General features: G+C 41.8%; 1 protein-coding gene across 1 annotated transcript in view; it reads left to right on the top strand.

Moving 5' to 3' along the window:
* Positions 1 to 27,030, top strand: part of UTP20 (UTP20 small subunit processome component) — a 64,230-nt gene that overhangs the window by 21,944 nt on the left and 15,256 nt on the right. The window contains exons 20-46 of the mRNA XM_035551672.2: positions 197 to 276; positions 984 to 1,227; positions 2,329 to 2,529; positions 4,402 to 4,492; positions 6,551 to 6,636; positions 7,195 to 7,320; positions 7,877 to 8,043; positions 8,592 to 8,800; positions 11,897 to 12,040; positions 13,722 to 13,801; positions 14,781 to 15,007; positions 15,595 to 15,739; positions 16,172 to 16,259; positions 17,601 to 17,744; positions 18,361 to 18,411; positions 18,501 to 18,653; positions 18,862 to 19,017; positions 19,414 to 19,554; positions 20,481 to 20,618; positions 21,085 to 21,224; positions 21,748 to 21,827; positions 22,665 to 22,969; positions 23,462 to 23,601; positions 24,069 to 24,225; positions 25,077 to 25,175; positions 25,733 to 25,900; positions 26,583 to 26,749. Of these exons, the coding sequence (XP_035407565.1) occupies positions 197 to 276; positions 984 to 1,227; positions 2,329 to 2,529; positions 4,402 to 4,492; positions 6,551 to 6,636; positions 7,195 to 7,320; positions 7,877 to 8,043; positions 8,592 to 8,800; positions 11,897 to 12,040; positions 13,722 to 13,801; positions 14,781 to 15,007; positions 15,595 to 15,739; positions 16,172 to 16,259; positions 17,601 to 17,744; positions 18,361 to 18,411; positions 18,501 to 18,653; positions 18,862 to 19,017; positions 19,414 to 19,554; positions 20,481 to 20,618; positions 21,085 to 21,224; positions 21,748 to 21,827; positions 22,665 to 22,969; positions 23,462 to 23,601; positions 24,069 to 24,225; positions 25,077 to 25,175; positions 25,733 to 25,900; positions 26,583 to 26,749 (3,927 nt within the window). The remainder of the gene's footprint in view (positions 1 to 196; positions 277 to 983; positions 1,228 to 2,328; positions 2,530 to 4,401; positions 4,493 to 6,550; positions 6,637 to 7,194; positions 7,321 to 7,876; positions 8,044 to 8,591; positions 8,801 to 11,896; positions 12,041 to 13,721; positions 13,802 to 14,780; positions 15,008 to 15,594; positions 15,740 to 16,171; positions 16,260 to 17,600; positions 17,745 to 18,360; positions 18,412 to 18,500; positions 18,654 to 18,861; positions 19,018 to 19,413; positions 19,555 to 20,480; positions 20,619 to 21,084; positions 21,225 to 21,747; positions 21,828 to 22,664; positions 22,970 to 23,461; positions 23,602 to 24,068; positions 24,226 to 25,076; positions 25,176 to 25,732; positions 25,901 to 26,582; positions 26,750 to 27,030) is intronic.

Raw genomic sequence — 27,030 nt, 5'->3', positions numbered from 1 at the left:
AGATTATTTTAATAACAATTGACATTTGGGATCCATGAGTGAAGGCAAGGAAGTGCTACAGCTGTATCCTGCAGATGTCCTGTCTTTGGACACCCACATTAAAGCAGTAATCAAAGCCTCTGATTTTATTAATTATTAACTTCCCTTGACGTATGGCATTCTTTTTTCTTTTAATTTCATGCTTATGTTTTGTTAGTTCTCATGCAAAGGAAATGGAGAATAAACAGTTCTGGAAGGTCTTTTATGAACATTTGGAGAGGGCTGCTGTGTATGCTGGTAAGTCACAGCTCCTACATGGTGTTTTGACAGTAACCCAGCTAATTGTGAATGACATGTGATTATATTTTTTATGTGCCCCAAATTTACGTTTGATGGAGGACTTCCAAACTAGAGCTCTTGACTGCCAGCGTCATGTCCAGGGCAGGAATGGAAGGGCTTGGGAGAGAACTGTCTCCTTTTGTCCTGAAAACCAAGAAATAGACATAAATGGCCCCTGTATTACAGGCGGGAGTTGCAGGTTGTGGAAAGCCATGCATCAGCTTCATCTCTGCTTAAGGCTGGCTTTTCCCAGAGTAATGAGGAACAGTAAAGAAATCTGTATAATAAGACAGACCATCGTTCTGCTCTGTAGATTCAGTGGAATTCCTGCAAACACTGTGTTTTTCTTGGGTGTACTCTGTTTACACTTGAGGTTTATCTGTGAGCATATGGAATCTATGTCACAATCTCACAACAGAGATGTGAATATGTGGCCATTTGTTGACTCCTGTTATTCAAAAGAACTGAGCTCATTAAGGCTGTAAGACATCCTAGATTACTTTCTGAACAATGTGGGTCTTTCAGGTCAGTGTTAAATTCAGTTGTCTGAACAGGTACTTGCCGTCAGGAGTATTACTTTCATGATGAGGGGCTGATCTCTTGCTACTTACTGACAATTATGAAGTAGCCTAAAAGATACTTAATTCATATCATCTGTTTTATAGAAATGGAGCTGCAAAATGAACTGGATGAACAGGAGGAAAGCATCGCTGAAACGGAAAGCGAGAAGATGCCAGAAGGAGGGGTGGGCACTGTTTTCCTGGAGCGGCTGAGGACTAGAACAGACTGCAGTGAGCGGTTGGACCACACAAACTTCCGTTTTCTACTGTGGAAAGCACTGGACAAGTTTCCAGACAGGGTGGAGCCTCGGTCAAGGGAACTCTCCCCACTTCTGTTGAGGTTCATTAGGTAAGTTAGTTTTATTTTTATTTGAGAGGATGCATTGCTTTCAGTTGTTTCTGCTGTTGCTGAGCTTAGTCAACGGCTAGTTCTTCATAGACTTTATTTCTTAAATACATAACTAATATACTGTCTGTTTCCCATTACAATAACTTGTTAATTGAAATCTGGATTCTGTTAGAGATGTCACAAGAGAGGCAGGCTGAAATTAAACTGACAGCATGTTTCTGCCGCTCAGTCTCTCGTTTATCACCTTGCCAGTGTCACAGCCTCATCACTGCGTTAGGGGGATGGTTTCAGTGGAAGTAAAGTTTCTGCTTTCTAAAATGAAAACACATTTTAATTTGGAATCACAAAAGATAGGGGTAGGGAAAATACTGTGTTTGTTAGCAAGTGATCCAGTTCCTCCTGGAAACAGTAAAGATTGTTTAAACAAGTTAACACTGTATTTATTTCCTTGTGCTTTCTTCATAGTAATGATGATTTTCTCTAGTTCTATGGATTTTCCTATACAATAGATGAAGGCTGTCAATTGCATTGTGAGCTCTGTATATTGTCTACCAGAGAAGTTACTCTGCCAAATAGTTGATTCTGAGCTGTTCAATTTCCTGCCCCTGAAGGGAGAGCAGAGATGTGCTTGCATGCACGCACACTTCAAATAGTATGATGCACATGGGGTGATCTCATGGCCAAGAAGGGTTTCTGACAGTCCTTTTCTGTTTTGCTTGCCTTCCTGGAAAAAATGAACTGCAGTCTGGTAGGGCATGCACCCCCTGCCCTCCACAAAGCCTCTTTACAGGTTTCTCATAATTCAAAAAATAATTCTCAAAAAAAGTTTGCTTCTTTTTTCCCTTTTCTACCCAGTACGTCCAGTCTCCTTTAGTGTATATGGTTACTACCTTATATCTCTGCAATTTGTAGGCAACGTAGCTTGTACTTACTGAAGTGTGGACTCCTTTGTGAATTTTTAGCCATGTAGTGTCCCAAGACACAGCACCATTAATTATGAGAATACGAGAACACTAGATTGTTCAGTTTCTGAAACCCTGAACCCTGAAACATGTTTCTTAATTCCTTCTTCGTATTTTCTTTTTTTTTTTTTCAATACAGAAATGAGTACTACCCAGCAGATTCATTAGTGGCTCCAACTCAGGATCTTAGAAAGAAGACTAGTGGTGCAGTAGCAGCAAAAGAGTTATCTAATGAAGAAGTAAATGATGTTACTATGGAGGAAGAGGAGGAAGAAAAGGAAGAAGGAGAACCAATTACTGTAGGGCTTCCAAAAAAGAAAACAAGAAGAGCTGCTGCTAAGTAAGTATTTTTAGTTTTCCATTGCTAGTGCTTTTGTGGAAAGGCAGATTGAGTGGCTTGTATCAAGATTAAAAGCTGTGTTTACATATATATATTCCTTTTTCTTCCTTCGCTTGTATTTTGTATTTTTTTTTTACAGTGAGTTATAAGCATTTTAGGTAACAAACTCTGCTTGCACAGTAACAGATATCCAAAGGCCTGGCCTAGGATTTATCGTTATATCATTACCTGCCATCTGACAATCTTGGCTTGTGTTACTTTAAGTAAAACTTACGTTGTATTCTGAAGATGTTTTTAAGTACCTGCTGTATCCTTGCTTTTCTGTTTGTATTTGTCGGTCTTTTAAAACCATGGGCATAGTCAAACACATTGAAAAATTACTTAGGTAGTTTACTGCTGGGATTCTGCCATTACCTACCAGTTAAAAATCTTGGCCTCAGTCATTATCTTGTGGACGCGGATTTTTGTGCCTTGATATTTTCATTTTTTGATGTTTTAAACTGAAGCTACATGGCATTATAATGTTACTGTTTTACAGTACTGAGTACACGGAGAACTTGGGTCTCTACGAATTCTCCATGATTTCTTTAATGAGAGCCTCTTTACCGCGATGACCTCTGCCAAATGTCATTACAATTACTTCACACAGCTTTGTATCTTGCCTTTATTTTAATTTTTTTAATTTTTAATTTTTATTTTATTTTTTGCAACGGGTGGTGCTTGATGTGACAGACAAGTGAAATGTCACCTTACATGTTGGCAATATCATGAGTATTTGAGATATAACCTGTATTGTCATTTAATCCCGGGCTTCTTATAGGTGTTTCATTTAGTTCTTAGATTCTGCTTTTTATCTGTAAATTAGCAGCAATTAAAATACAGTGACGGTCCAAGATTTTTTTTAAAACTTCCATCTCAGAATGTCCATGTGCGTAAGTAGAAACATTAGTTCCTGGTAGCAGTAACAAACCCATAAAAGATTTACTGGAGACTCGTTAATGAGTTCTGGAGTAACCTCTCTTCATCCTGGCGGTGAGCAGTTTGTGCTGCTCACTCTGTGCTGCAGGAGGAGAGCTCTGGTGGGGGCTGTGCCCCGGGGCCCTTTCTGAGGGTGGTTTGCTGGAGCCCACCAGGTCTGGCTGAGGCAGCAGAAGGACCCACGCCTGCCCCGTGCTCGGTGTGGGGCTGCCGGCAGGTGTCGTTCTCGCCCTTTGGCTCAGCCCGGCCATGGACCAGCTGAATGTCTGGAGAGTTAAGTGTAAGCCACCATGGGCAGCTGCTGAATGAGGACCACCTCTGCCAGCTCCACCGTGCATGTGGTAGATGAGATCTTCTGCCTTCCTTATCCTGGTCACCTCTCTTCCCTACTACAAAGTGGAAACGGGGCAGATTTGGGGTGATACGGCCTCATTTTGGAATTGACTCCCAACTGTGCCTGCAGCCTGGAGTCCAGGCATCATCTGTGCCTAAACGCAGCCCTTTGTGCTGGTAGGAGAAAGATGGGCAGCAGCTAAGGAAAAGTAAATAAAGAGGTAAATTCAGCTGTTTGGTGTTCCAGGCTGAGCTGGGAGAAGGAAGAAAGCCGCATCCTCACTGTTTGTATTCCTTTCTCACCAAGGACTGAGCCCAGCTGGTGTTACTGGGGAAATGGCCTTCTCTTTACAGCGCATGAGGCCTGGGAGAAACGGCTTAGGGGAGAGAACACGATACAGCCTGCTGTGGCTCTGAAATGGAGACCTATGGACTTGGGATCCTGTTGTTTTTTTCCTTCTTGTTAATCAGTTTTAATAAATGTTCCCCATACGTTTGTGATAATGTGGGATTGTTTCTTTTAGACACTTTAAAAAATAATTGTTTTATTTTGTTTTACAGGCAACTAATAGCTCACTTACAAGTTTTCTCTAAATTCTCGAATCCTCGTGCATTGTATCTGGAGCAGAAGTTAAATGCATTATATACCCAGGTGATGCTATTTTCTGGCATTTAGAATTACTGCTAATAAATGCACCCTTTCTTGTCTGCAGTGTCTGTGACTGCAAAAATGTATCATCTGAAGCCATGGCTGGTAGCTGGAAAAGGAGCTGTGCTTGAGAGGGCTTCCTAGCAGTCTTTAGTTGAAGCAAGCCCCCTTAGGTATCTCAAGCAGGTTTATGCTGGCTTAGTTTGCCAGGACTGGCTCATGTGAACAGATCTGGCAACAGAAAAGGTAGCAGGCTTTGGCAATGTGGAGGAGTGGCTGTAAGGAGAGTCTGTTCCACTTGCACAGCATCATCTGGAAGAGGATTTTGAACCCAAAGCCTGATGAAGAGCCAAAGAGATTTGTTCTTCACATACAGCGTTGTATCTGTAGAGAGCGTGGCCAGTGTGAACAGTGGATCATTTTGCATCAGCTGTTCTTCCAAAGTTGTTACAGTCCTACAGCTTTCAGCATTCCCCATTGTGGCTTGAGATGCAAAATGTGGAAAATTCAGGATCCTCATCCTGTCTGGCATTTGGAGAAGGGAAGTGCAGCCATGCCTGTCACTATGGAAAAACATACTTCTGCAGAAAGGGAGAGGAAATACAAATCTCTCTTGAGTGTCTCTCTTTTTATTTTGTTTGTTTAGTTTTAGTGGCTGATGTTACAAGTCCTTAGCCTGGCATAGGCGTGTGCACTGGTTGTGCGTAGTGTATTTACTCACTATCAGTATCAACAAAATTGAAACTAAGATAAACAGATATTAAGTGAATAAGCAGCAAACAAGGATTAAAGAGCAGAGCCTAGATAATGCCTGTCTCTTCTAACTTTGAATAAGGAAAGCAGGAAAAAAATCTAAGAAATGCGATGGGAGAAACCAGTCTATAAAAAATAACATTTAAAAAAAAATTAATTAATTTTTTCGTTAAGAATGTTCAGTTTGATAAGATTCCTTTTTGAGAGATTTCTCTGAGGGAATTGTTAAAAATATGGTTCTTAAGAGTGTTCCTAAGTCTTAGATCCTTAACGAGTGCATTTTATTAATTTTACTGGATTTTGTTGGTTCTGGGTTTGTTCAGGTAATTGGGTTTTGCTCTGGTTGTTCCCAGTTTGTATTCTCTGAAGTTATGGTCAGTGGGCTGTAGAACTGTATTAAGTAGTATGAACTTGCTAGTTCTCTGGGTTTCTTCAGGTGCTTGGTGTGGAAGTTGGAAGGTCCATTAGCTCCCAAACCTGAGAATCTCTGGTGACCATCCACTTCATTTCAATCAAGCTCAGAGTTTTGTGTAGGAACAGTTGGTCCACGTGTTTGCTTGCCTGTATACTTAGGAAAACACTGAGCAGATGTGTGCAGGTCAAAGCAGTGTGTGAAGAACAGCCCAATATTTAAAAAAAAAAAAAAAAAAAAAAAAGGTTACTTAATCACTTACTGTTTTTCAGTTCTGTGACAGCATATTTATTATCACTGGTCTGTCCATCTGGCATAGGGACGTCATGGCAAAGTGGCCTTTGATGATTCTAGCCTGTGCTGTTTGGCAGGAGACTGAAGAGCTGATAAGAGTGCAGCATGGGGAAGTGACCTGTATTTCTTAGTGCCTAGGCTATGAGGATTCATCTTCTAGAGAGGGTGAATCTCAGTGAGACTTTGCATATCGGGTCCAGTGAGTGTTTTATGTTTGTCAGAGAAAAGAAAGGCAGGTGTCTTGGGATTGTTTGATTAGCCAGCTTTTTAATTGTCTTAGCGGATATACAACTGAGGTTGAAAACTCAAGCTGATGGTGGTTGAAAAGATGATTATGAAAAAACAAATATTATAACTATCCTCCTGGAGAGGAGGGTGGCAGGGGAAAGATTATGTGAACTACCAGCAGCTATGTCTGCCTTTTATGAGTGACGGTTACGTATTTGCACCTTGGCTTTATACTGACAACATACATTCTGTTTCCATTTTGGTAAGGTAGCCCAAAACCTGCTTGAGCTTAGAAGCTTTGGGTACTTTCATTATTTTTGTTAAGAACTTGTCTTCTACATAGGGCCTCATTTTGTTTGTTTTATCAACTGCAGTTACTGTCCCATCAAGACCAGAACGTGCAGAGAATAGCTCTTGACTGTATCATGACATACAAGCATCCTCATCTACTGCCATACAGGTAAAAACCTTTATATTATTTTAGTACCAGTGAATGAGCCTGCTATCATAGCAAAAGTTTACTTGGAATCAGTTGCCTCAGAGAGAGAGACAGCCTTGACTGTTTGAAGAAACGTGTATAAATTGTAATTTTAACTAGCTATATATTTCCTACCTAAAACAGGAAAAATGGCCAAGATGTGGGTCCGTGCCCCCCCCCCTTTTTTTTTTTTAGTGGAAAAGGGCAATATTTTCCATTCTGTCACCCAATAGCTTGTTGCATCATTTTCAAAGAGGTTTTTTGTTGTGATGATTTATAACCACCCAGTGAAAATAGCAACATAAAACTGTTGTTTGTAGTTGAATAATCTCTTCAGAATGTGCCCAGGAGGTACTTGCCTACATAATTAGCTTAAACTTGCTGACTTTTAAGTATTTTTTGACAAAAGGGTGGGAACATGGTACTTTAATAATTTATCTACAGTATAGATAGAAAAGTTGATAGATAGTTGTATGTGTATGTGTGAGTGTCTGTTTTGACAGCCCCCACCTGCCCACAAACAATATTTATTACTCCCAGGGAGAACTTGCAAAGACTACTGGAGGACAAGAGCTTTAAAGAAGAAATAGTCCATTTCAGTATTTCTGAGGAGAATGCAGTAGTAAAAATGGAGCATCGACCATATCTCATCCCTGTTCTTATGAGGTTTGTTGTGAACTTCTGGGATAAAGGTTTCATATCAAAGTACTGTGAGCAGAGATGTAATGCTGCTGCTTCTCATTTTAAACAGTTGAGATAACCCTAAGGTTAATGGTATAGTTTGACTTCTTAGTTTGTTTTGGTTGTATGGCTTTGTTTTCTTTAAAAACAGCATTTTGGTAAATATTGTTTCTTTTAAGACTTAGAGAGAACTGTGAGACATTTCAATTCACTGAATATTATAATTTATTCTTACTAAGATAGGGTAATGCAGATTGAGCAGATTCCTTCTTAAGCAGTAGCTGTCCTCAAGCTAGCCTGCAGGTACTCTAATTTTATACCTGAAGTCTCCAGCAAAGCTTCTATAGGTGAAGCAGAAGCTGGTCTTTCACTGTGATGTTTCTAAGCACTGTGTAGAAATTCAGAGGAGACTTTGGAGGGGGAATTTCTGCTCGTTTTGTTCATGATAGTCAAAGTTTTTAAACCAAATCAAGTTTCTCCTGCAGGCTAGGAAACAGAGAGCTTGCTGAAAGCTAATACAACCTGTTTTTGTCTCTTGAAGAATTCTCTATGGCAGGATGAGAAACAAAACGGGCAGTAAAACGCAGGGCAAGTCTTCAGCAGGCACTCGCATGTCAATCGTTCTGCGATTTCTTGCTGGCTCCCTGCCAGAAGAGATACGGATGTTCTTGGATCTGCTCTTCGAAGCTGTGAAGCAATTCAGTAATGGTAGGTACAGGCAGGAGATTGTGAGCATATAGTACGTTCTGACTTACAGGAGGATAAATACACTTCGCACTGTTACATGCTTCAGTTTGTCTCAAATGGTTTCCTTGGAAGGATGAAAGGATGAAAGTAGACTTCTGATAAGAACGGGGATTTCCCTGAGGTTTTACTTGTGAAGCACAGCTGCTATCTTTTACGGGTCTCAGGTCAGAAAAACTGAGTGACTTGCCACAGCTGTGCACGTAAGCTATAGCAGACCAGGAATGAGCAATTACTGGTATTGTAGGATATTGGTAGCCTCCGTGCTGTCCTTCTCATGTAACGTGGTGCTGAGCACTAGGCTGCAGTGATGTGATGGCAGCAAACAGAGGTTGTAAGGTGCTCTGATACTGAAGCAGTGAGAGATGAATGGATATCTGGAGCTGTCTTTATTTAAATAGCTGAATCTGAGGAACTGTAATTTAGGGCCAGGTGACACCGTTTTTTATTGTAAGTTATTTTCAGTGTCTTTACGGTGCTTCTCTAAGTTGCTGTCCCTTTTTCTATCACAGGGCCTTGCCAGACTGCAGTGCTTCGAAGCATGTCAGAGCTGGATTTAGCTAAAGTCCTGCCTCTTGGACGTCAGCATAGCCTCTTCAATGGTCTCGAAGTTGTATTGAAAAACATGGGACATCTGATCAGTCAGTACCTACCTGAAATTCTACAGATTATGCTGTGCATGACAGCAGTGGTATCCTGCATCCTCCAGCAAAGAGAGAAGGTATATATAGTATATGCATGCATATGTATATGCATACAAACATGTAAATGAAGTTCCTATCCCTTAGCCTGCAGTTGTACACACACCTTCATCGATTCAGATAAAGATAAGTTCAACGCTTGCATGCAGTGGAGCTTAGCAGTCAAATGTCAGTCAAAACAGAGGCCAGTGATACTAGTCTGAAAGTGATAGAGGGCTCAGACAGTGCAGGCAGAGTTAATGTCTTTAAGAACGTGCTTTGGAGTGGATTCTTGTTTGAGTTAGCGAAGCGAGAGATTCGGAGGTTGCTACCTGTGGAAGGAAGGGTGGGCATGAGGAAAAGGTAAATGATTTGTTGTAAGGACGTAAGAGAATCTTACGGCTGGAGGTTGAAATGTCCTTAAAGATGTAGTTTCTTAGTTGCAAGGATAGACCAGTGGAGCAGGGAGAGGAGAGGATTTCAAGTTTCTTGCCTGGAGACTTTAAAGTAAAACTTGTCTTTGAGGTGCTTTGTTGTGTTGCCAGATGCAAGGAGAGCTCAGCATTGTGGATGATCACAGTGATTATCCAGAGTGAATGTCTTCTGTCATGGGGCACAGGGAGAACATGGCTGCCAGCCATGCTTTCAGCACAATAGAAGCACATCCAGCTCTGCATCAGGAGCAGTCATGCCAATCCTCTGTCACGGTTTGGGTCTCAGCCAGGTACCTGCAGAGCTCTGGGAATGTTTCTTCCCTTGGTGTGCGGTGGCTGCGCGTTCAGTAAGAAACAGGTGAGGAAACTAATCTGTTAAAGATTGGCTGCAACTAAAGAAGAGACCTGTTGTTTTATTGCTGCCCTGTGCCCAGGAGAGCACCACAGAGAGCACTGAGCTCATTCCCACACCAGTAAGACCTTAACTGTGTTAGGAGGATACAGAGGCTTTGAGTTGCCTGCTAGCTCTTCCTTTAAGCACTGCACAGCATCTTGTGGAGGCCCTGCTATTGTAGGGGGCTCTGTTGCCAGTTGTTTGGAAGCTATGACATTGAGCCAGGCTTTCATGCCTTCCTAAAACTCGTGTCTTTGCCAGGCTTCAATGCAAATAGTCTTCAATGCACAAGTCTGGTCCTGCAGAGCCTGATCATATATTAGGTGAGAAACAAGCAAACTGCACAGTCATCGTCATCACTGCAGTGTTGAAAGGAATTACAAGAGGATAGACTGAACAAGGGATGTTAGGTAATTAATGTGTTGTCACCATGCACATGTGTTCTTGTCAGGACCTGTCTGTGAGCATCCAAGAGCATTGCTTGTCTCAAAAACAATCCAGCAAACAAAGCAAGCTGTTGCAGTCAGGTAGCATCCAAGGTCCCATAGCTGTCTGCAAGCTGCACAAAACCTTAACTGGTCTTCAGTATGAAAGGAATGGGTAATTCTGTAGGACAGCAGCATCCTACTTAAGCAACAGAAGCCTACATGTTTTAAACTGGGAAAAGAGTTTTAAGAACTGCTTCATTCATTGCTGGGATACGCACATTTTGTCTGGGTTACTACAGTAAACCTGTCACCATTTTGTAACTTGAGGAGTGACAGTTTATCATTTAGCTGAACTTAATTTAGCACTTCATTAGTCCATAAGATGTTAAAAGCTCAAGGAAGAGTGTAAGAAATCTGTTTATCTCTGCTAATGATTAGATGACATTCTTGGGGTTTGAGAGTAATTTATTGCAGGCTGATAATGCCTGGAGAGTTAAACATCTACTTTGACAGTTTTAAGCTAAGTTATTCACTTCACGTTTCCTACCGATTGTGTTCCGTAATGAGTTTCTTTGTCCTCTCAAAGTCTTCATCTCAGACGGCTGCTCTTCTGGCAATTGAGCTGTGGGAGACTCCAAATTACTTTGCTTGGTCACCATTAGCAGTAGCAGCCTGGTTTGTGCTTTCTGCATAAAAGTAGATGCAGGTTTCTGCACCTGTTCCTGTAGGCGTTTGGCCCTTGAAAGCAGCTCAAGGGCTGTTTGGAAGCTGTTTCCACACCATTACATTACTATACTTCAGCACAGCATGGGAGGTCCCAGGCAAGAGCATCTTTGGTTCCTTATGCACCATCTCCTCTTTGTTTTTTGATGTGTGATTTTGGGTGCAGAGGTAGTGTAGCAGTGAATTGCGCGGTAGCGGGTGGTGTCTTCAGAAACCCATATTCACATCAAATACAAAAATCTTGATGTCTTTCAGTGAGGCTTTGACACCAGAGCTGCTTTGCAAAATAGGAGAGATGTATGTTAATTACGTGTGGCGGATACGTAATGGAGACCCTGAGGATCCCAAGATGTAGCTCCAGTCTCAGACAGTGGTCTTTATTTGCTCTGACGTGGGTCTGTTGTTTCTGAGACAGGACTCTTGGAGTTGTCTCATGTGTTTGTGCTGTAAGCTGCATTGCACAGTATGGAAGTAATTTAGGTCACTCAAGTCATAATAGACTCTTCTCCCCAAGGAGAAGAGAATGCAGCAGTGCATGAATAACTTCGTGATTAGCTGTATGGCTGATTTCCTAATTTAAACATTTTCCCCAAGGAAGTGTAGGAATGTGGGTGCTACATGGAACATGAAACACCCCCCTGTAACCAAATGCTGTAGTCTGTCCTGCTCTGTTGGAGTGTTTCATATTCTTACCTTCTCTCTTCCTCCTCCTTCTCTCTGTCTGTTGAGTTCTTTTCTTCCTAGCAGATGTCAATGTGAGAAGTACAACTTCTCTTTTGAGAGCTGATTTAGGTCCTTACCTGTGTAAGTGGAATTATTTAAGTGTCAGGGCTGGAAATGCAGCTGGTTTGTATCTTTCTGCAGTGTGTCCAAAAAATGTGCAGATGGTACTTCAAAGCAGTCAATGTGGATTTTCGTTAGCTGAAGGAGTTCTCTGTAACTGACTCATTGCAGGGATAGGCACCTTTTAGAACAATATACGTCACCTGTGAGTACACAAGTATACTGTTACGGTGCAAAAGTTAGAGGAGAAACCAGAATATTTTGATAGTTCAAATAAAGGTTGTATCTGTGGCCGATGAATTTCTGTATCTAATTTCAGAGCAAGTGGTTAGTGGCCGTTCTGCAAAGGTCTTACTGTTTTGTTTGTTTTCACAGGTCCAACCTCGGTTGATTAATCCACTGAAGAATTTGAGACGTCTTGGACTCAAGCTTGTGGTGGAGTTTTTTTCTGATTACGAGACCTACAGCTTTAGTGTGGAGGAGATTGATGCAGTTTTCCATGCAGTGGTATGGCCTCAGGTAATGTGTTTCTTCTTCTTCCAATCCGCTGTATGTAACCTGTACCATTCAGAGAACTCCAGCTCTCATTTGCTGGTATTCTGATGTGTGCGTGGAAAGCCAGCTTTGTGGCTCACGTCTGATTAGTCCTGGAATAATAAAGTCACTGGCTAAAGTACAGACAAATTCATCTGAATAAAATGGATGGATCTGTTCTTTAACCACAGAAGCAAACTTCTTCCCTGGATGCTTCACAGTAGCAAAATAGTACTTCTAGGTCACTGCTAGGTACACTTTGCTGCTTTTCTATCTGGAAGTTATTTCAGATAGAACCCCCCCCGCCCCCCGTGGCAGGGGGTTGCGTAAACAAAAGTAGGTAGACTGCTGCTGCAGGAAAGGAAAGACCACAGCGTGGTCCTTCAGTGGGTTGTGCATTCTGCCTGCCTGCCAGGAGTCCCAATATGAGCACAGTGGCAGAGCACAGAACTGTGGCCTTCACCAGAGAAATTCAGATCACATCTTGGTTGGGAAAATGCACTACTGGGGGGGAGAGAGAGAGAGAGAGAGAGAGAGAGAGAATGCGCTGTATTGGTAATGAAATTGTGCTGGTCACGTCAGGCAGTTCATATAGCTCTGTATTCACTGGGCAGAGCAACAGAGGCTTGTATGCTCCTGGTTTGTTCATGGAGTCCTTTATTACTGTCCACTGTCCCAGTGTAACAAGGCCAGGGTGCCACACAGGTGATTTACTTCTGTCCCAGGGCAGTACAATCATGTGTTTCAGGCTTTGAATCAGCAAAGCACCTAAAGAATTAAGGGAGCATTGTGTTTGGAAGTGCTGAGTAAATCTGAACAGGAGGTAGAATTGTTGTTAAATAGTTAGAATTCCTGTTTTCCTGATAGATGTCAAAAAGACAGCACCGGTTCTGGAGTTTGGACTGCAGAATGATCCAGAAGCTCCCTCTAGAGGGAATTTCTGCCAGTGAACTCCATGAAGATTTGATTTTGGCAGAAGAATTGTCTGATTTGGGTGCTTTAAGGTTGTAGAACTGATGTGTATAGAAACTCGTAGAAAGGACAAGTTTTAAGCCAGCTGTGCTGGAAACTGGAGTTTGCTGTTGTTCATACCGCAGGATTTTGCTGCAGAGGCTCAATATTAGTAGCTGCATAGCAGCACTCCTGCAAGATTGGATTTGCAATTTAAGCTTCTTTGTGCATTGTTCAGAAAAGTTCTGCCTAGTCAGAAGATCTCATTCCCTGGGTGCAGTGCAGTGCATGAGCTTCTCCCAGAGCAAGGAGGGTGCTTCCATAGCAGCGAGGCCATGGGGACACAGAATAGATGCTGGAATTGCAGGTGCTGTGGTCAGGGCCCAGGAGGCACAGGAGGAACAAGTGTTGGGTGTCGTGGCTGAGATCTCGTAGGCATAATCAGGAGAGGTGGCTAGGTCTCTGTGGCAAATGTGAGGCTCCATGGGGAGTCACTTTTGAAGGGAGGACAAAAATGGTAGCTGAAGTAGCGTATAAATATGGAGTAAGATAACCTAACAGTGAGACCAGAAATATTGAAAGAGAAAAACAGTGAAAAATGTGCTTTCTGAAAAAGAGAGACTATAGACTGTAGTGGGGTCTTTGTTAAAAATTAGGTTTTTAAGTGGCTTTCCCTGCTTGGGTTGCATTGGTGTCTGATTTTTATCTCCTCTAGGTTTGCAGGTTGGCTTCAGAGAGTCAGTATTCTCCGACTTTTCTGCTGAAACTCATTCACACCTGGAGTAAGAATCCCAGGTAAGTATTCTCACAAAGATGCACAAGTACTTTCTTGAGTATACAAAATTATTGTAAAAAGCAAACAGAAAACTTAAAAAAAAAAAAAAAAAAAAAAAAAAAAAACGCTCTTAACAAGTTATGAATAATTGTGTCAAAACATATCTTTTCTTTTTCCAGTGAGCTGTTACTCTTTAGATAGCAGTCCAGATGCAGTTATGAAGCTTTGCAATTTATGCCAATTACACTATTTTTAGTGGGTTGCTTTTCTTATATACGAACCAAACAGATACATAGTCTAAACTCAGCTCATGGGTGAGGAAGAGGTGACTTGTTAGAATATGTCTGTGTCTTGACCAATGACTTGTATTTAAGTCTTGGGAAGAGGGGTGCATGTGGAGGGAGGAGGGAGCAGTTTTGCAAGATGATTTCATTTGTGTTTTTTCATGCCGTTTCCTTCTGTTTTATGAAAGAATGTAGGCAAGTTCAGCACAGAATCTGTGGCAGATTCTGAGACTAAAAATTGTAAGAGAGCTTTTTTCGAAGTAGACACTGAGAAATTCTGTCTCTGCTGTCTTGAGTGATTTTTACATTTTCCACTGCCTTCCTGCTTTTCCTTTTCTGAAGCATCCAGCATGTGTTTTAAGACCTGTCATTTGTAATGATAATGAACTTGCACACAAACTTATGTTAAAAAAAATAAAAATGTATTGGATTATTGGGATAGGAGCAGACTCTAACAGGAGACTTGGACAAACATCTCTGGAGAAAGGGCTAAGTTTAGTTGATGCTATCTTGAAGCACAAGAAGGGACTTGATGACCTCAAACTGCATTCTTTCTATTCGTGACACTGTGTTTCTGTGATGTTTATGGTTTTTCCCTGTTTGAAGTAAAAGACAGTCATTATCTGTTTTATATGACTTTGACGTTTTGTACAAAATAACTATAAAGCTTGATACTTTAATTCTCAGCAAAACTTTTTTATAATCTTCCTCTCAGATATTTCCCGTTGCTGGCCAAGCAGCATCCAGAACGTCCAGAGTGTGACATACTGTCAAATGTGTTTGCTGTGCTGTCAGCCAAGAATCTGTCTGAGGCAACATCCAATCTTGTGATGGACATAGCTGATAGCCTTCTCAACAGCCCCAATTTTGAACCCACGGAGCAGGTTTCCAGTTTGAATGTGACTGACTGTGTTGTCATGGACACTGGAGAAGTGATGGAAGGTATGCACGTATGAGAGTTGTAAGAGGCCTGTTGGATGCTTTGGAAGGAGGTGTTAGATCATGACGAGGTTGTCTTTGCCCTGAGTGAGAATACTGGGAAGGAGAGCGTGGAAAAATCACTGTACAAATTCGTTTTGACATGCTCAAGAAGTGTAAAGTTCTACTTGTCTCGTGTCAGGTGAGATTCACATTTGAGCATCAGGGTCCTGAGCGTGGAGAAAACTGCATCTGTAAGGACTACAGCCGTTTTAGGAGGCAGTTAGTATCTTTGAGGAACCTCCTTGGTACTTTTTGATAAGCCTGCACCTTCTAGGGCTGTAACTGAAATCTATGAGGAGAGCTTTTATTTTCTCTTATTTGGTCCTAGCTCAGACACATTAAACTTGTTCTCAGCAGGTATCAGTGCATGTTCCTAGCAGCCCTGGACATTCATAATTCCCACTGATTTTTCTTCCACTGATGAAACCTCCTTTGTTTGTATTTCCTCAGTTGTTTGCATAGGGCTGAATATCCTTTCTGTTGCACAGAGCTTGTTTTGTTGCTTGCAACACAAAGGTGAGTGCTGCTAACTGTTGTATCCTTTACAGAGACCATTAGCCTAGGTTGCCGTTTGGTTCTGCCTCATGTTCCTGCCATACTTCAGTACTTCAGCAAAACAATGTTAAATGTGGAGAAAGTGAAAAAGAAGAAGTACAGAGCTCAAGTCAGCAAAGAGCTGAATATACTTTCCAAGTAAGTGATTTTTTAGAGCTAAAAACGCTTGAAGGGTTGGAAAGAGGGAAGAAGAAAGAGGCTTTTCATAATAGGCTGCAAATTAGAAACATTGTCTGAAACTTTAGATTTACAGCATTTGAAAATACCTGCATCTATCATTGACCTTGGAAGTTGCTGATGACCAAATGGAACAGTTTTCAGAAATGGTTTCTATCTGTTTCTATTGCTGGTACTCAAAACCAGTACCTCTTGGTATAGGAAAAGGTACAGAAGAGACTGCAGTCTGAATACTAGGGCTGATACCATGATTTTTGTAGAGAAGACTGTTAGCCTGGATGCAGATGGATGGGCTGACAAAACCCCATGATAAAAACAACAGTGCTGACTGAGTTTTTTATACTGGTGACTGGACTGGTAGAAAACAGTAAATTACATTGTCTTATCATGCAGGATCAGCAAATTTATACAAGAGAAGAGTCAGAATTCAGTGCTTGTGAGCCTCCTCCTCCCTTTCCTTCACCAGAGTAACATGGAACAAGTAAGTATAAATGACTTCCAACCCCCCTCAACATTGAAAATGCATTTTTGCTTTACTAAAGTAGATTTGTTTAAGGTGTGGTTAAGGCTTATTGGTTACATGCAATTTCTCATGATTAGCCTGAAATCAAGTCTTCATGTGTTCGTAGTCCACTCAGCACCCTGTCATTGTGTGTTGAGGTGTTCAGGTCACTGGATGCTTGGCAGGAATGCCTATGCCCAGGCTGATTGTTTCCCCTTTTTCTGGGGAAGCTTTGCAGAAGTGTTTATACAATGTTTACTTCCTTCGCTGCTGTAGTCAATTCACCTAATTCCTTGAAAATTTTGAAATAATCGCTCTCTTTAACTTGTACTTCATGCACCCCAAATTCTAAGGCACAGCATATGGACAGAATATGAGTATATGTGAACGTAGTGCATGCTGTGTAATGGGCAGTGCTTCATTGGTCTGTTGCAGGATAAAAGGCAAACATTGTACAGCACTATTAATCTGTTGTCATATCTCCTCTTTCCATTCCAATCTCCTTCGACTGTTAAGGAGCCCACCTCCTATGAGTACAGAAGTGTATCTCAAAACTGAAACTTTTATAAAATCCTAAATTCTTCGGGCATGCAGAGCTCTTCATGGTTTAAGCTTTTGCAAACTGTTAAGTCAAGCACTGAGGATAGCGCGGTAGACTCTGTAGCCTGGGGTCCTGTTTTCCTCTCTGCCCAACCTTGTTTTCAAACATACAGTCCCATCTAATAGGAATGAATGTATTGATTTTTTCAGCCTGATTTGCCTGGATCCTTGGATCAAGGTTTGGGTCTTGTTTTTCATTAAATGATAGCGCAGATACTCAACGAGAGGTTTTGGGGTTGTGGAAAGAACTGCTAGGCTGTAGTTTCTGCTTTGCAAGTGGTCATTTAGTTATTCACAGACTGTCTTATAAATTTGTGAATCATTAGGGAACCGTATATAATTACCATTCAGGGAGATCATACGAGTAGATGTACTGTTAATGTTCATTTAACAGATTAAAGAAAGACTGCTTTTTAAGGCTCTGTTAGTTTTTCTGATCTTTGAGTCATCTGAGGAAAGACAAAAAAGAAGTTGCCATTGTGATAGCACTTCTCTCTTACTGTGCTTGTGTCTAATTGAAAGGTTGCAAGCGCTTCTAAGATGTGATGATTGCATTGAATACGTCCTCCTAATTTTTTGCTCTCATTCAGTATCTGTGATCTGACTAAAATACAGCAAAGAGGTTAAGTTCACTCTCTGTCTTGAAATACTTCCCAAGAAAATATCCCGAGTAATCTCATGAGGTTTTGGTAGTTATTGACAGCTATCCGTCTCTTTCAGGATGCAGAGATTGACATTCTGGAAACAGTGCAGAACTTGCTGAGACATTGCTCAAACCCTGCAAGCTTTCTCAAACCTCTGGCAAAGCTTTTTTCTGTCATCCAGAACAAACTGTCTCGACAGAAGTTGTGCTTGGTATTTCAGGTATTGCATTTTTATGTGTCTTTCTGTGCGTTTTTTCCTTGTTTTAACAGAGCAAGAACAGAATAAATACCAGGATTTATCCTTATTGTACATGAGCTTAAAAACCTTTTTAGTCTCTATCATCTGTTAAGTGGAAGTGAACTAGCAGAGTTGCATATGGTACACACTAACAAACTGTGAGAAGACTTGTAAAACTTTTGGCTTGTAGCCTTGTTGATGTGAGCATTTCCAGGGTTCTGTTGTATAAGAGAAGCCAAATAAAGCACACTGGCTTTCAGCAGCCTGAAGCTGATTTTAATTTTTATTCTTCTCTCACAGATTTTTAGCAGTCAGGCTGTTTTATACTTTGAAATGACTTATATAACTTTTTTTTCAGTAGGAAAATCCAGCAAACCTTCAATGTAGATATTTAGAAACTTAGGAAACTAAGACACGTATATTTCCTACTTACAGAATAAAGACAGCAATGGCAAAATGGCTCTGATTAAGCTTGTAACAGGACTGATACTGTCACTTCAACCACTTGAGATTAAAAAAAAAAAAAGTAAAGTCTCGAGTCTTCCAAGTTTCTAAAAACTGTAACAGTTAAACTATTTTCTTTTATGTTCCTTTTTAGACTTTATCTGATTTGGACAGTGGATTGAAATACATTACTGATGTTGTTAAGGTATGTCCAGGTTTTTTGCTCGCTTTTTTCCTCAACATTGTGCTGTAGCATTTCTAGCCTTTTTCATGAATGACTTGTTTCTCTCTTAGCTAAATGCCTTTGATCAACGGCATCTTGATGATATCAACTTTGATGTACGTCTGTCAGCATTCCAGTCAATCACAGCCCACATCAAAGAAATGCAAGCAGTGGATATCAACTTCCTGATCCCCGTTATGCACAACTGCTTCTATACTATCCAGGTTGGCTAAATGTTCCTTTTTCCTGTTTGGAAAAGAGGGCATTAGTTCAGAAGTAGAACTTCTACAGGAAGGTTTTTGAGTTGGTAGAGTTGTTGGATCACTACAGGCTTTGTTATGCTGCGTACAGTGGTACAGTTCAGTCCAGTCTTTTGAGGAGAAAAAGGTGTCATCTCCAGACTCATGCTGTACTATTTCTTCATCCACTCAGCTAGGGGATATGGCTCTTAGTGACAACGCAAGCCTTTGCTTGACCAGTTTTATCCACCGCCTGGCAGAAATCGACCATACGGAAGATGACTACAAGGAGCTGATCCAGCACACTCTCCTGGAGTCTGTGAGAAGGGGGCTGAAGAGTAAGACTGAGGTAAGGCACTGTTACCTGATAACATCTCTAGCTGTCTTCAGGACACCAGGGCATCTGAGACTTTTCATAGATGAGTCTTTATCCTAGCAACAGATGCAAAGAAATGCAGGTGCCCACTGTAATCAAAATTACTCTGCATTTGAAATCTTACAAAAATCTTATAGAACTCTGCTGTTGTTTGTTTCTTTGCTGCTGTTTAGCTTTTCTCAGATATAGCTCATTCTTTGGAGGGGAGACTTTAATTTATGTGCAGTCCAAAATACAGGTGTATTTGCTGATACCAAAGAATAGGATCTGTTGGCCTGAAACGCTTTGTAAGTGATCGTATAGCTGATCTGAGGAGTGTGTAGCTGCCTTTCCAAGGAGTGCTGAACCTTTGCTGCTTGCTCTTTGCAGAACATCCAGCAGGACTACACATCGTTGCTTTCCTGCCTCATTCAAACATTCCCAGCAAATCCTGAATTCCGGGACTTGGTCCAGCTAACCAACTGCCATGATCCTGACATGGACTTCTTTGAAAATATGAAACATATGCAGGTAAAAGGCAACACACATTCATTCCATAATGCCTCTCTCTCCTTACCAAAGTAAAAGCATTTTACTGTGGAGTAATGTTTTCCAAATCACCTTTGCTGTGTCTCTAAAGAACTGAACCCATATATCATTAGATGTCATTAAAAAATAAAAAGGGTTGTGGTCATTGAGGTCACATGGGTGATTGTGAATCAAAGTCACAATTCCTTAGTATTTCTATCTATAAATATTTTGTTTTCTTAATTTAGCTGCACTGTTTTTGTCTTCCTACTTTAGCTTTAAAAATGCTTTCATTTTAAGTGATTGTTCATCTCATTGAGTAGGCATCTCCACCTTACAACCCATGTGTGATCCAACACACAGACAACTGTAGTGTTCTGAGGATCCTGAAGATGATATAGCAGAGAGCAGGGGTTTTTTTTTGTTGTTTTTGTTTTCTTAGCTTGTTCCATGCTATTGTCTGTATGGAGGCTCTGCAGCACTTCTCTATTCCCAGGTCTTTGAAATATAAATGCTACATAAAGTTTGGGTACCTGTTTTTTCTTGTTGTAGAATGAAAATACAGCATTTCTTCTGCTTCCAGAAGTCAGAGCATTTGGTGAATTTGTAGTTATATGCTGAATCTAAATTCTCTTCTTGTAACTTGTCAGGCCTTCTCATCTTGTATCAGTTGCCTCCCTTGTCTGATACCTGAAAATATGACATTCTTATGCCTGTGAATTCACAGTGAAATATCTCACTGAGTTGGAATATTTATTGAAGCAAAAAGCTAGTGAAGACCCAAACATGAATGAAAAGGCCATGTCCTGTCCTTGGAAATGACCGTACTGTGTCGTTACTTCAGATTGAGCCACCTTCATGTATGTGCTTCCTTGTGCTAGCTGTGACTCAAGGGCCACCTCATTCACTGCCTTTTGTGTTTGGCTCAGATCCACAGGAGGGCACGAGCCCTGAGGAAACTGGCTAAGCAGCTGACTGAAAAAAAACTTGTGCTGTCTTCCAAATCCCTGCAGAACTACATCATGCCTTATGCTACTACTGCCATTTTTAGTGAAAAAATGCTTAAGGTAGGCTTTTAAATTTGATTTAGTTTTAATATTTTCACTTTTCTTGTAGTATACTGTTAGTGGGTTGGAGTTTTGTGTGTGTTTTTTTTGTGTGTGTGTTTGACTTGGGGTTATATTCGTTTGCATTTTTGTAATCAGTTTATTTTTTTCCCCTATGTCTCCAAACTGTTCTCATCACGTTCAGTTGTTTGATTAGTCACCGTCTGACAGCAGAATATGTGTGGTAGGGAGCATAGGCTGTACCTAGTAACTGAGGCGGTAATAAATACCTGGAAATCTGCTTTGTGAGCTGTGATTTTTTTTTTTTTTTTTTTTTTTTTAAAACCTGGGAGGTGACCTAAAAGAGCTGAGTACCTACCATCCCCACTAGACAGAAGTTACTTCTTCTGGCTCTTGTTGCTTTGAGTAGAATATACTTTAGAATGCGTGAATGCTAACAGCAACTGTATTTCTGCTCTTTGGGCAGCATGAAAATATGGTAACAGCCTCTGTTGAAGTTGTTGGAGCTGTCTGCCGACATCTGTCGTGGTCAGCGTACTTGTACCACTTAAAGCATTTCATCCATGTCCTGCAAACGGGGCAGATCAATCCGAAGTTGGGAGTCAGGTGGGTACTGTGAACAATGCTGCTCTAGGTTTCTACAAAGACTAAAGCAAAATTCAGCATCTTAAGGAACATTGCATGAAATTTAACCTCTTCACAGGCATGAGAGATTGCCCACCTTGGGGTGGGCTTAGGCAAATGAAAGTGGACACGGCTTTGCGATTGATCGTGACTGAGCTGTGAAGGATTAACAGGTTGTTGCTTTCTCATGCTGTGTCTCACTGTGTGCATGTGAGCATTAGCAGTTTCTGCTCCTGCTTGGTTGTACCTGCTCCTGGGGTACCTCCATTGCTCCAGTACCACTGTCTGTGAGGTTTCACAGTGAGCTAGGCCACAGAATGCATCTAGCTGAAAAGAAGCCAGTTTCAATTTCCTAATTAGTTATTTCAGGATAAACCTCTTCAAGCCTCACTGTCACTGAGTCTGAATTTTTTTTAAATGTGTTTTTAAGACTTTCTGTTGTGTAATTCTATGCAGCCTCTCCTTGTGGGGAGAGCTAATCTCTCTGTGTGTGTTTCTTCTGCAGCTTGTTAGAGACAGTTCTGGAAGCCTTTCACTTTGACCATGAAACGCTTGAAAAACAGCTTGTGACCATTGAGAACCATGGTGAGCTTTCTGCTGCTGGTTGTAGAGACACTCCCTTTAATTGCTTGAAATGAAACTAATTGACATTTTCTTACTTTTGAGGTCAGCTACTCCCAGCTTTTTTAAATGTGCATGTTGGAAAACTAGTTTTAACTTCACTTCTCAGGAGCAGTGCAGGCTGACCTCCTATGTGCTGACACAGTGAGGAGAGGTGAGGGGAATCACCTCCTCATTACTTCTCTGTCCCGGGCCTCCATAAGCCAAACCAGCCCAGACTGGGTTTATGCTCATCTAGGAGGTTCTCCACGGTCTGCACATACCCATATGGTTGCTGCAACATTTTTGTCCTTGCTCTTGGCCACTCTAATTGTTATCTGCAGCTTGAGCAACATGCTTTATGGCCCTGCTTACCCTGTGGTTTCATGGGAAGAAATTACATCTTTGACTTGTCCACCATTGTGGTTATCTATCCTGTGGCCTTTGGGATATTCTGAGCAAAGAGGAGGATATCACACAGCTGTGCTTGTCAGTACCTCTTCCCTTGTGAAATGACTAAAGGTAAGGGAGTGACACTTCCCTAAGGTTCAAGGGCATTGACCTTTGTTAAACTGTTACTGGAGTTCAGCCAAAGAACAACCTACTCTTTGCTTTAAGCCTAGCCCTGAGGGGTGATTATGAGAAACCAGCATGCCAGAGCTTCTCTACCCAGTAAAACAACTCAATGTTTACTGATTGTTTGCTGTTACTGATGGTAGGTAGAGCTCTGTTCAGGTCAAAGCCATCACAGGAGTCTGCTTTGAGAGTTTGATTTTTGTGGCCTCCTGTATTTACCTGTGATTTTTGACAATTACTTGACAGAAGCTGCTGACATGGATATCGAGCCAGTGGTGGAGGGTGAAGAAGCCATGGAGCTGGAACAGAGTGAAGGGGAAGAGGAGAGGGTTGAGGAAAACAAAGGGGAGAATATCCCTGAGGAGCCAACAGAACCTGCGCTGGTCCAACCTGAACAGGCAGCTGAGACAGCTGAAGACACTGAACAAGTGGCCAGACCTGTTTCTTTCTTACCCCGAAATAAAGAAGAGCTGGAGTGTTTGATCAAACATATTCAAGATACAGTTGTAGTCAACATCTTGCCTAAATTGCACAGGTGTATTGTTGCAAAGGTAAGGAGCTGACATTGGAAAGGCAGTTTGCAGGCCTGAGATGCTACTGTGAGGGTTGAAGTGGTACTGGAAAGAGCCCTGTTGAAATGCAACACATTTTAAAAAAAAAAAAAATAGACACAACTGGAGAGAGACTGCCTGAAAGAACAAAAGAGGCTTCATCCCATTTGGCATGTCATCAAGATTGCTGACCAACCCTCTGGTCAGTGTGGGCGTGAAACAGCTCATTTAGTGCAGCCTCTTGAACAGTTCTTGGCTACTTGCTAGCACCCAACTTAGCTTCTGTATTGAAAATGCAGGGATTCACCTTGCCTGTCCTTTAGCTATCTGTTTTTTTCCTGTAGTTAGCAGTGGACAGCGCCTTATCATATCAGCCTCTTCTCAGGGTTTGCTGAGAAAAAGCAGGACTTTTTAAAGCTGGACTGTTTAAATGTCTGTTCATTACACTTTTTTATATTAAAAGTGCATTGTCTCTTGCTTTGTCTTAAAAAGGTTAAAAGAGATGAGGAACACAAGCTTGTGAAATCCAACGTTGTGAATGACGATGAGGTAGTTCGTGTTCCTTTAGCTTTTGCAATGGTCAGGGTGATGCAGTGTCTTCCCCAAGAAGTGATGGAAGCCAACCTGCCAAGGTAGGTCCCAGAGGATCTCCTTGAATACCATTCATTTTGCTGGGATTGAGTGCAGGTACCTTTCTTAAGCTGTCGTTGTGCACATGGCTAAATCCAGGAGGGGCCTTCTGACAGGCATTAAATACTTTTTTTTGGAAGCACATTTTCCTAGTTACATTCCCCTTTGCATTTGATTGCTGTAAAGCTAAGTTTGAAAGAGACTTGGTAAATCCTTAAATAAACACAGAGCTATGAAGCAGAGTGTGGAGGTAGGGGTAGCAGAGCTGGAGAAAGAGTCGCATACAGAAGGAAAAGACAAGTCTCGAAAGTCTCTTGAAGGACAACGGGTATGTGACAACGAAGCCTGTGGGGTTGGCTTGAAGCATGTCTGTGCTTGTAAAAACATCCCTGAAAGCACCCTCCTTGGCTAGCAATGTAATTAGTTCTGTGTTTGGGAGCAAACTAAAACTGTCCATCTGTGTTTCTAGCATCCTGCTGAAGGTCTGCTCATTTCTGAGGAACAGATTTCAGGAGATCCGGGATGTTGCCCGTAACACCCTCACTAAAATCATGGAAGTGTTAGGAGTGCAGTACCTTATGTACATTTTAAAAGAGATGCAGTCTACTCTTGTCCATGGGTACCAGGTAATGCTGAAATTCTTTGTCTTTTGCTCTTTATAGGTTTGTTGGTGTGTTGTTGTTGTTTGTTTGTTTTTTTTCATGTGTTACAAGAAGAAACCAAAGGGAAATTGTTACTGAAATTGTTTTGCACTGAGAGAATAGCTTGGTATTATACTGCTAAATACTACTTCTAGTGCCTGCATCAGTCTTTGTTATTCCAAGCAGTATGCAAACATACGTTAACTGAGGTTCTGTACCCAAAGAACTGTTAGTCTATGCAGGGAAGAAAAGAGGATCTCCATTTTCCTAGTGAAGAGTTGAGATACCGAGGTGAAGAATAAATTTCTTGTTCCAATAAAATTATTGGGAATCTTTTCATTAGGGCCAAGCAACATTTGAGGTGAGTTGCCGCAGGGACTATACAGGCAGCATACAGCGATGCTAATTGAAGTCTTGCTTCCTAGATCCAGAGCCGAGGCCCTAACTATTAATTCACCTTTCTTCTTTCCATGGTGGTTTGTGGTAAGAATAATTTCTGATATGAATTACCACAGTGGAACAGTGGGAGCTTCTAGCTACTGTAACAGTGAAAGCACTGATTATCACAGCCTAAAAATAGCAGTGAGAGCACTGGAGAAAGAGGAGATTCCTGCCCTCTGCCAGCGTGTGGAGGAACAGGGGTCCTTTTCCTGCTGCCTGTATGAGGATTCCTATCCTCCCAGTATTTTTTTCCTATAGCAAGAGATCAGTTGTAGTGTGTGAGTTGCGATGTCTTTGCTATGGGAGTCTGCCTATCCAGTAAGAATATAAGAAGAATATAAGTTAAGAAGTCCATGCAGGGGATTGGAAACATGATCTGTTCTCTTTGTCTCTAGCTCCATGTGCTGACTTTCACTGTGAACCTGTTACTGAAGGGCCTTACTACCAGGCTGAGTGCTGGCGATTTGGACCCCTGCCTAGATATCCTGATTGAGGTAAAAGCTATTCAAGATTGAAGGAAACATCATCATGAAATGCATGGGGGAGAAGGAGGCAGGAGAAGGTTGTGTGTAGATTGCCTCAGACTTGGTGGCAAACAGGGCTGATTGTGCTTGTACAGCAAAGGGAAGAGACTCTGGGACTGTTTCCTGAGCCCTGCATCTTGGGAGGGAGGTTGGTTCAAGATTAAGACACTTAACTGTGTTTCCCAGTGGTTTAGATGGCTGAGCAATAGTAAACATATCTAGTCAGTGCAGTCCATGGATCTCAGCTGGCCACCCAGAAAAGGGTTTATTTGCATGTCTTGGTCTGACTGGAATCCCAGTTCTTGTATCGCAGTGCCACAGAAGGATGTGAAAACAGCTTCCCCATCTGGTGTGCTCAGCCTGGTGCCTCTTATATTGACAGAGGAAAGATGGGCATGATTCATGGGCAACCTGGAGAACTGGACTTTCTGAAGTTGGAGAAAAATAGCGTGGTTGTTTTGTTACTGGGAGAATCTGGCTCTGTTTTTCTGCTCCTCTCATTGATTTCTCTTGGCTGCTTTCCAAAGATTTTCAACCAGGAGCTGTTTGGGGATGTAGCTGAAGAGAAGGAAGTGAAGGGAATTGTCTCCAAGGTCATGGAAGCACGCAAGAACAAGAGTTACGATTCCTATGAAATTCTTGGAAAGTACATAGGAAAGGGCCAGGTGACAAAATTGATTCTGCCACTGAAAGAGGTAAGAAAAGGCAGCCAGAGTCTTGCTTTCCTTTGAGTACTCTCAGTTCTGTATGGTCTAGAAGAAACTCTAAAGCCTCCAAGTGACTACTGTGACATTACCTACATAATCTCACTATGGCTCCCCGTTTTTCTTGTGGAAGGCAGTATGCACCCAGCTCATAAAATGGAATCATAAAATGATGTCTAGGGCATCAATGGTATTGTGGGAAGCTTTCCCCCACTAGAAGGGGAAACATCCCACTGTGTGTGCTCCGTGTCTTCTCCTTCTGCCAACTTTTGTTAATGCTGTTTACTCTGAGGCTTCAAAGACTTGCAAGGATACTCTGTGACTGGATCCCTTGCACATGAAGGAAATGTCACCAAAATGCATTAAGACTCTGTGTGGAATAATTGCCTTTACAGAGATGCAATTTTTTGAGTGGGGTGCAAACCCATGCAGAAATGGAGCCCTGTTTGGTCATGAGCTCTGGTGCGTCTCGGGGGTGACAGGTGAACTGTCTGGAGTCTAAGAAGAGGCTGGAAAGAAAAAAGGAGAGATGCTGGGGCAGAGCTGATGCGATAGGAGAGCTTGGGGCTTTAGGCAGCAGGTGATAGAGGAGTTGCTCTAGCTCTTCCTATGATTTCTGAATTCAGGTGGCAGACCACTGCCCCTCCTGACTCTCATGTTGCTGCCTTTGTAGATTCTGGAGAGCACTACAAGCTTGAAGATAGTCCGGAAGGTGCATGAGACACTGCGTCACATCATGGCAGGGCTGATCTTCAACTCAGACATGAATGCAGAATATCTCCTCCTCCTCAGTCACGGTCTCATCAGTGAAAACTTGCCTCTACTCACTGAAAAGGCAAAGTAAGTTCTAGTTTACCCAGCTGGTCTGTTAATGGCTTGGAGGTTTGCTTGCAGAAATGACAGCTCTCAAAGCCAACAAATAGAATGATTGAGGGTTTCCTTCTTTTCATGTGCCCTTTGTTTTTGATGTAAGCTAATTTGGGCAGCCAGAGGGCAGGGAGAGAGCTTAGAAATGGAAGTTATCACTTCCTGAACTAATGGAAGTCTGTTCTTGCAAGTGCTCATGGTCTTGAGTAAGGCTCTTTTACCACCTGGCAAGAGGATGTAAATGTTTGGATGTA

Source organism: Cygnus atratus, chromosome 1 (genome assembly GCF_013377495.2).
Source record: "Cygnus atratus isolate AKBS03 ecotype Queensland, Australia chromosome 1, CAtr_DNAZoo_HiC_assembly, whole genome shotgun sequence".
Lineage (NCBI taxonomy): Eukaryota > Metazoa > Chordata > Aves > Anseriformes > Anatidae > Cygnus > Cygnus atratus.
This window is presented reverse-complemented; position numbering and strand designations above follow the sequence as displayed.